This window comes from Cricetulus griseus (assembly GCF_003668045.3).
Source record: "Cricetulus griseus strain 17A/GY chromosome 1 unlocalized genomic scaffold, alternate assembly CriGri-PICRH-1.0 chr1_0, whole genome shotgun sequence".
Classification (NCBI taxonomy): Eukaryota; Metazoa; Chordata; class Mammalia; order Rodentia; family Cricetidae; genus Cricetulus; species Cricetulus griseus.
The window spans coordinates 97,457,802-97,467,202 of record NW_023276806.1 but is presented as its reverse complement, the minus strand read 5'-3'; the positions used below and the strand labels follow the sequence as shown (position 1 = coordinate 97,467,202).

General features: G+C 40.7%; 1 protein-coding gene across 1 annotated transcript; it reads right to left on the bottom strand.

Moving 5' to 3' along the window:
* Positions 1 to 1,387: 1,387 nt before the first annotated feature.
* Positions 1,388 to 9,253, bottom strand: Ufm1 (ubiquitin fold modifier 1). Its single transcript, XM_027394955.2, has 6 exons — positions 9,108 to 9,253; positions 8,973 to 9,029; positions 6,005 to 6,062; positions 5,140 to 5,179; positions 4,042 to 4,074; positions 1,388 to 2,579 (listed from the first exon to the last, which is right to left on the bottom strand). Coding segments are annotated over exons 1-6 (258 nt in total). The 5' UTR covers positions 9,110 to 9,253; the 3' UTR covers positions 1,388 to 2,511.
* Positions 9,254 to 9,401: the final 148 nt, after the last annotated feature.

The following is a 9,401-nucleotide window of genomic DNA, read 5'->3' as shown; positions in this document are numbered from 1 at the left end:
TTCTCTGCCCCAAAGAAACACACGGACACTATATTTATTAGTTATGAAACTGTTGGCTGGTGACTAGGGTTTCTTATTGGCTAGCTCTGTCTTAATTATTAACCTATTTTCTACTAATCTGTGTATTTCCACGTAGCCTTGGCTTACCGGGGAATGGGGAATGCTGGACCTGCAACTCCTTTGCCTGATACACGATGACTGCTCAGTCTCTCTGCAGAGAAGAGAGAGATTTCCTGTTTACCTCCTGCTTATATCCTGATTCTGCTCAGCTATATCACTTCCTGTCTGGCCAATCAGCCAATAAGTTTTATTCATTAACCAATATGAGAAACATATATACAGAAGAACATTCCCCATCAGTGATCAACTGCCAGCATCTCTGCACTCTGTCACACCACTACAGAATCAAGCAGCTTAAAGGACTGCCCAAGATTCCAGGGTCCTTTGATCCTAGCTTGCAATTCTGCTCTCTAGGGTGGAAAGGCTGTCCTGTGCTAACCCTCAAGAAGCACATGAAGCCACCAGACCTCCCTACATAGGTTCTCATGCTTATGATTCAGACAATAGTTAGAACCCAAGAGATGGTTTCAGAATCTGCCCTTCTAATTTCCTAGTTCACTCTGGTCGCTACCATAGCTCGGACCTCCTGAAGTTCTCTTCTTCGGTATAATGGATTGACATTTAGAAATAGTAATTTAATTTTTATGACTTACAACTTTTTATCACCTCTTCATTTTTAAAAAAGACTATTAATAAACTGGCTCTATAGGTATATTGGTTATTAAATCTGATATTAAAATAAGGGTAGCCATGGTTTACAACCAAATGTATTTCCCTAAAGTATTAATTATGGGCATTTAAATACAATACCTAAAATGTTCTGCACAAAGAACTTACAGATCACATTTATTTAATAACAAATCATCTAGTTTTTGAGTAAAATATTTTTAAGACTATGGATTTTCAAATCAAAGAACAGGTGTGTTAGGCAACTCATTTTATATTGTGGACTGTGTAAACATTATAGACAGCATGCAGATTTTTGTGCTAAAGGCAGAATGAAAGAAAATAACAAAAAAAAACCTGAGGCAATTAAGTGTTAAAACATTTTGGTTAGCAGAAGCTTCATATTCTAAGGAATAGGGTCTCTGGGCACTACTTTTATAAAAATAAAATCCCAGCAGACATGAACTGCATACTGCTACATAATTCAGAACCCCAGCATGTACTCTGCACACCTGTGGACAATGACAATTCCTTCATTTACTGACATATCTTCAGATGCTGACCATGAATTTCTTACAAACTTCCCCCTCAGTGAACCAAGGCCCTGTACGAACAGGGAATATATGAGACACGAGATAAAAATAGGTCCTGAAGACATTACTCATAAATTCAGTCAATATTTATTGAAAACTTGTATTTCTAGCTCTAGGGAGCTTGTGGCAGCAGACTCTCACCACTAAAGAGCTCACCTGCTAAAGCAGAGCAGCCCAGCTCTCACTGTCAGCATTTAGTTAATCCTGCACGATGTGCCAAGACACGGATTTCCTTTGTAGGGGCAAATAAAATCTTTTATAAAATGTATTACTGTGGGAGAGGGGATTGGCTCACATCAGGGTGTCCGTGTAAGGTCAGAGGATGACTGAGGATTGGTTTTCTCTTTCCACACCGGTTTTGGGAATTGAACTTACTCATTCACTGTCAGGCTTGCAAAGCTTTTCTGGGCTGAGCCACCTCATCATGTCATAGGCCCTGAAATCTTTCTGTAGACTGCCGTGGGGTGTTCTGAAATGTATATGTAGCTACCTTCTGATCATGTGCCCAGTATTCTTTCACACTTCTCCAACCCTGTTGCATTTCTCTGACTTCTACTGTAACACTGTCAATTCCCACCAGGAACACACTTGATTTCATAAGATCACTATGTCAAAGCTATTTGGTGTAAGATAGCAAATTTACACACATAATGGTAACATCCCATAATTTAATTTGGCTTTTGTATAAAATTTAACTGTTCACAGAAATACCCATTAACTTCATCACAAAGGATATAACTTAAAATCTAAATATGAGCCTGCAGGTGAGAGGCTGTCAAGCCAAATGCCTCTATGATCAATTATCCTTTAAATTCTAAAATTAGAAATACATCCGATACAATGAATTTGATTTTCCAAATGCTCCTGAAATGAATGACCAGACTCATCTTCTGGTTTTGTTGGTGGTTTTGTTTGGTTTTGTTTTAAAGCACAGTCCATTTGTCACAGAAGTACCCTCTCTTCTTCTGGTGAAGTAGCAGTCACCTACTATGTGACCTATGGTTGGTACCCTCCACTCAAAGGCATTCTTTCTTCCCATGAACAAAATGAACAAGAAGGGACAAGAGTCAACTTTCCTTGTCTCATTGATTCTTGGTGCTTTCATTGTATCATGAATGTCTGATTTCAACCATACAGCAACAACAAATACCAGTATTTATTCTGAAAGGTTCTGTATTCCAAGAAGCAGACATTAGCAACTTCCAACTCGGTCTCTAGGAATGATTCGCAGTTCTGAGCCATGTTTCAGGAAAACATTTCCTATATAAATAAACAAAAACACAAAGTTAGGCATCTAAAGACAATATTAACATACCAGCAAATGATTCATTAAGGGAGGGAGGAAGTCCTAGCATCCTCTGAGCTGGTACTCATTCTTCAGATCCCTGCCCCCATTCCTCCTCCAGTCTCACAGAATGGTAAGTGCTTAAACATGAAGGTACACCAGCCACTACCATGCCAGCAAATGCAGTAAAAAAAAAAAAAAAAAAAAAAAAAAAAAATGGTGACACCATCATAAAAAACAGCAAATCTAAGGTCAGAGCTACTCTGATACTCAAGTTGGAGCCCCTAGTGAGATTATAATCAAGCTCAGTGATGGACATGATTCAATTGAAAGGTGACATAAAGGGCAACATGTAAGAGTAAGCAAGAATTCAAATTAATATAAGCTAACAAAAAACGTCTAGAATCAAAAAGACAAAACCTCCTCCTATATCATTCAGGATACAGTTTTTTGTTTGTTTGTTTTTGGTTTTTTGAGACAGGGTTTCTCTGTATTGCTTTGGAGGCTGTCCTAGAACTCGTTCTGTAGACCAGGCTGGCCTCAAAATCACAGAGATCCTCCTGCCTCTTCCTCCCGAGTACTGGGATTAAAGGTGTGCACCACCAACGCCCAGCATCATACAGGATACTTATGTAATATAATACCTCAGAATTTTCAAAAAATAAACATTTTCAATTTAAAGTATATACTTGAAAACATTGATTATGGTAACAAAAATCTGCAACTGTAAATCATGTTTCATTTTCTAGATTTGTGACTTTCACCAGTGGCCTACAGAGACAATATAAATCAAAATCTTCCAAACAATTGTTTAAAAGCCAAGTATTGTTCAAGAATGAGGCTATATTATATTAAACAGTACAGCTTCAAAGCATTATGGTTAGAATATCAGCCAGAGGACACATTTAAGAAGTACACTCTTTTTTCGAAGTTTAAGAGTGTCTTTACTGAAGTTCAAGACACATTTACCCTACCTGCTGACCAGGATGTCAATGTTTCATGCTAAGCTATGTTCACAGTTTGAACATTAGTGAGAACTTAGCTTTGAAATGTCTGTAGCTGTTTAAAGGAATAATGGCTAGCACTCTTGCTGGCACTTCCTGAGTGCTAACCATGGAATACCCAGACTTTAAGCAACTCACTGACTATCTTACAATCAACCCTTTAAGAGGAGGGTTGGTCATTAACCTTGCAACACAATCTTACCTCTGGATTTCTTTGTTATACATATTAATTGGATACTTTCAATTCCTAAACCACTATTAATCAGGCTTGCATTCACTTGTAGTGAAAACCATAGAAAATATGAAACAAATTGCCACTGAGTTACAAGTAGACTGCTACATAAGCTCTACACAGCTATGTCTTCTGAAAAATCATATCTAGCTGAAATAAATAAAATATCCAGCTTTGATGAACACACAGGCAGACACTCACCAGCAGTCTGTGCAGGGTTTATTCCTATTCCATCTAGAAAATAAATTGTAAATCATGTAAATTATCCCTAAAGCTAAAACAATTTAAACTGTAATAAACAGTAACAAAGGATTTCCTGGACTAGTGCTGCTATGGGTACAGGCAAAGGCTGAGCAACTTCAATCCCAGAACACAGACAAGTCTCTCAGATGAGCAACCCATCTGTGGACACCTCCCATGGTATATGTTTATAAGTACTGCCGGATGAGACAAAACATCCTAAGTACAATGAATCTCATACATTCTATAGAAGATGGTGTTTTTCATCCTATTTTGCTACATGTAATAAACAGTATCATTTCTTTTTAAAGCAACAAACACCTTATGTATGCCACCAGTTGTTTCCACTGCTGGGCGACATACAATCTCAAAGACAAGAGAGAACAAGTCATTTTGTTCATGCTCTAGTGACACTCTACATGTCTAAAACATTTCCACTGGAGAATCTATAACTATTAGAAAGTTGACCAACTTTCTTCAGTGTAACAACACATAGTGTATCAGAGTAGGAAATCCAGCCATACCTAAGGTACACTGAGCTCCTGCATCTGACCCTTCAACTGGGGAGAACTACCTGCATGGAACATTTATTTATTCATTTATACACAGAAGATGGCCAAGTGCTCCTCACAGCTCACTCACTGCTTTACTGCTATCTCATAAGAACAGTTCCACTGGAATTTGTTCCAGGGTTCCCAGGGATTCAGAGTTTTAACCGAACATATCTAAACTGAACAACACTGCACGCCAGTAACCAGTTTCCTATTAGCACAGTTAGTATATAGGGAAGTCATATTCCTGATCAACTTTCTATATTCTAAAGCACTTTCTGATACAACCTTACACATATGTAAACCTTGTCAGAATAGAGGAGGAGATAAGGACACTAGATACTGAGGAGTTTCCCTAACCTAAGGCAGAAGATGAGCAGAGTTCATTCCATGCAATGGCCTCCATGCAGAGTTTACTATTAAGAGTAATGTCTATGTAACATATACGGGGGCTTTGGGATTCAAGTCGCACTGTCTCCAGCACTTATGGTTTAAGGCAAACTCTTACCATTAGTAATAATCGCACTTGTTGCTGCAGGAACTTTAAACTAAAAGGGAGAAAGGAAAAACCATGCTGATACATTTTCATGGAACCATGAAAGACAGTATTCTATAATTCTAAAACCTAATAGTCTTTTAGAGAAAGAAATAACAGCAAAAACACAGGATTACTAGAGGATACAGTGCAGAGCTAGAGCATGGGTTAGATGGTATGCTTACATACCAGGGACTGAGTCCTAGTACTAGGGGTCAGAGATTAACAAGAAAAGGGATTTGCATGTGATGTAGCTGACTAACACCACCACTAAAACAGAAAGCTGAAGTCTCCCAAATCACATTCTGGTGCCAAATGGCCCAGATCAACCTACACTTCCAAGTGTTGTGCCAGAGATGTTTTATAAACAATTCTGACAATTGTAAGTAGAAAACTCTCATTTCTTAAAAACAGAAAATGCCAGTGTGTGTGTGTGTGTGTGTGTGTGTGTGTGTGTGTGTGTGTGTGTGTGTGTGTTTTAAAACTAGACATTTTTCAAGACAACTAATTTTTACTAAAAGTACACCCAATAAGGTTGATGTTAAGGTCAGCTCTTTAAAAAGCAACTTACATGTCTCTGGTACATTCAGTACCAATACAATTCTCACACTTTTGATCTGCTCAATTAAACAGATGTGTCAATTTGTTCAACTCACTGTTTTCTAATGAGAAGATAGAACAATTTTACCTGGGCTTGTGACTTCTATAGCATGAGCCCAGCAACAAGTGACAGGGAAATGGGATGGGGAGGGGCACAGTGCATGCAAATACACAAAAGACAAAAATTAAAAACAAGCCAGACTGCATCCATAAGGACACTGTTAGAACCCACACTTACTTCTTCTGCTGCAAACTTTAACACTGCTGTGAAAGGCGTACTTTCAGGAACACTGAGACTGCAACAAATAAAAATGAATTGAAAGAATTTCAAAGTTTATTTCATTGCAAATGAGAGAAATTGTTTTTGGAGTTTTAAGGTTGGCTATTTTCATGGTAGCATTATGTGCACTTGTGCTTACAACAAGACACTAGAAAAGCAAAGAGTCTGACTATGGTGTAACTGGGACAATAGATGAGGCCACTGGCAGCGGGTCCAAGACATAACACCAATGCACAAACTGACTTAGTTGAACCCATTCTATATGGAGAGATACCTTGCCCAGCCTAGTCACAGGGGTGTAGGGGTGGAGAGGTGCCTTGGTCCTGGGACAGATTTAGTAGACTTCCTATGGGAGGCCTAACCCTCTCTGTGGAGCAGATGAGAGGAGTGGGGAGTGGAGGAAGTGGGAGAAAAGGAGGAAGGGGGAACTGGGATTGGAATGTAAAAAATAAATTAAAAAGAGAGAGAGAAAAAAAGAAAAGCAAGGAGTCAAAACAAGGAACCAAAGCTCTGTTTATTGTGCTTGGGTTTATGTATGTATATATGTGTGCAGGTGCCCATAGTGTCCAAAAGAGGGCATTGGATCCTCTGGAACTAGACTTATAGCCAGATGCGAGCCACCATATAGGTGCTAGGAATCGAACCTAATCCTCTGCAAAAGCAACCAGTGCTCTTAAACACTGAGCCATGGCTCCATCCAGATTGATACAAGTTAAGTCTAGCACAGGGGCAGCTGTTTATAAGATACCCCCCCCCCTTTTTTTTAAAGGCAGGGTCTCAGGCTGGTTTCAAACTCAGAGAGCTCTGTTTGCCTGTCTTCCAAATGCTGGGATTAAAGGCTGTGCCAGTGTGCCCAGGATGAGATGGCTATCAGCAAAGCCAACCTCTCCCTAGTCCTCAATCTACCTTAACACATCTCATCAAGGTTTCTAAGAAGGAAAAACAAAACAAAAAACCCAAACCTCTCAAGCAAAGAAAAATGAAAAGCTAGCATCTCTTTATTAAGCTTTTCAATTTGTCATCACATATCCCACTAATGACTTAATGTCAACTACTGTCATAGAACATTCTTAGGTCTAAGTCTGGATTTCTCGTCCACAGTCTCTGAATATAAAAGTCAGACCATTTGTACTGACTTTCAAAAGAGAAGTGCAAATGATTTTTCTTGCGGGGGGGAGTGGGGGAGTGCTGGCATTTTTTTCCTCCAAATGTTATTTAATAATTAAAATTTGTAACACTGTTTTCCTTTCTTTCCTTTTCTTTGGGGTGGGAGGGGGGAGTAGTGGGACAGAGAATAAAAAAGAAAATTCTAACAGTCCTAATAGTCACTCGTTTAAGATCTTCTAACAGGCTGGAGATGGGAGACTTCCCAAGTTTTCAGGAGTATTTTACAAGTCCTCATATAGAAAAGCAACAGACTACACACGCACACACATCCACACATGCATTAAGCGATCACAACACTGAACAGTTAATCAAACTGCATTCAGCTGCAATGGACTGACTGGAATGGTCCAATGCTGCAGGAGGTCTGCTACTGGCACTGTCTGACTGACTGTCTTTGCCCCTTTCCTGAGTACATCTATACACTGTTGAGCATAATCCAGTACAGAGAGAGAAAAAGGAGCAGAGAAAGGTGCCCTGTAGGAGCAGGCTTTACAAAAGTAGCTATGTTCTTTATGGTAAGGTATGGGAGACGTTTATGGGTATGGCATGAAGATGACAGAACTGCCCTCTCACTTTTTTTCATCAAGGGAAAAAGGAGTTGTGGAAATTGTAAAATAAAACAAAAATACTTTCTGAAAATAGAAAAGTGAGCAAACTTTTGGGACATAGTAGAATGCTAGCCACGGGTTTTTTCATAAAACTCACCAAAGCTATTTTCTCCAGGAAAAGAGTCAAGGGCAAAGAACATAAATGGTTGGATTTGCAGTTGGTGTTTCACCAAGCAAAACAGATTAAAGAGACGTGTCCAACAGATTCAAGGGTATTTTCCAGAGCGTGATTTAAAAAGGTAGACCATAGACTTTCATCTCCATGAGAAACGAGTGGGCATGGCACTGGGGCAGGGAAGAGTGACAGGCCAAAAAGCAGCTTGACAAATGATTAAAAGGAGTATTGTGGAAGAGATACTGCAGTAAATCATCTGGAGGAAGAGGATGTGGGTATTTGAAAGAAAAATAGTTTAGAGATGGAGCAATTACTGGAAATTGGGGGGTAAGGAGACCATTTTAGAGATAGAAAGGTAAGGGAACAATAGACCCAGAATCTGAATGAGTCACAGGTGGCAAGCCACAGCAAGCGATGATAGCTGCTATCAGATCAGTGAGCTAGACCTTGGTGCCACTACATAAACCATGCAAAGACTCTTACGGGAATTTTGCCAGTTAGCATAGGCCTTCCAGCTGCAGTTACACAATAAGGGGTCTATACTTAAAAATCGTAAGAAAATTGAGATAGGTAACCTGTGTTAACCATCAACTCAATAGCTCAAACATAAAGAGCCCAACAAGTATACATGGCCCCACCCCCACCATGCCCCAATCGTGCTAAGCACTTTTTACTAAGAACCAAGTTGTGTGTGACTTGGGGTCCATCACTAAGGTTCCCAGTTGCTGAATCATATACACAACAAAACAAAACACCTGAAGTTGACAGTGGTAGATTCGGACCTGTCAAGAGTCCAGGCTTAGGAAGTCTTCCCTAACTTCCGCTAACAGCTGGTTCAGGTGGCTAAAGGGCTTTAAATCACGTAAAAGGGACTGATGTAGTAACGTGTTAACCTTGTCCAAAGTTCTTCCCGTTGCACCTGCCCACCCAGTGCATTCCGAGGGGTGCTGGCTTCTCGGCAGAAATGCTGCACCCCTCTTCCTGCACGCCCCTGTCCTGTTAGGCACGGCCGGCGGCAGCCCGGCCTGTCACTCACACTTTATACGGTAGCCGCGGGTCCGACGTCAGCGTGATTTTAAAGGACACCTTCGACCTGAGGGAGAGAACGACAGGGTGTTACGGTCTGGTCGGGCCGCAGGGCCAGGGCCGGGGCGGAGGGACGGACACTTACATGGTGGAACTGCCGCACACACACCGCGCCTAGTCGCCCGCCGCGCTTCCTTGATGGCCAGCGGCGGGGGCCTTCGCGGCCCACGTCGCCCTCCGGTGCGGCAATCCACGGCGCGCCTGAAAAACGCACAGGCGCACACAGGCCACAGGAGACAACCAGACAAAAGTCAGCAATTGATTCCGAGTGTATATCCACCAGGATGAAGTATAAATGCTAGGTAAAGAATATGCTTCTAGTTTTGATTGTTTGTTGACAAATTTTTAGTCAGGCACTGCATGGAGATCAAAGAGAGTA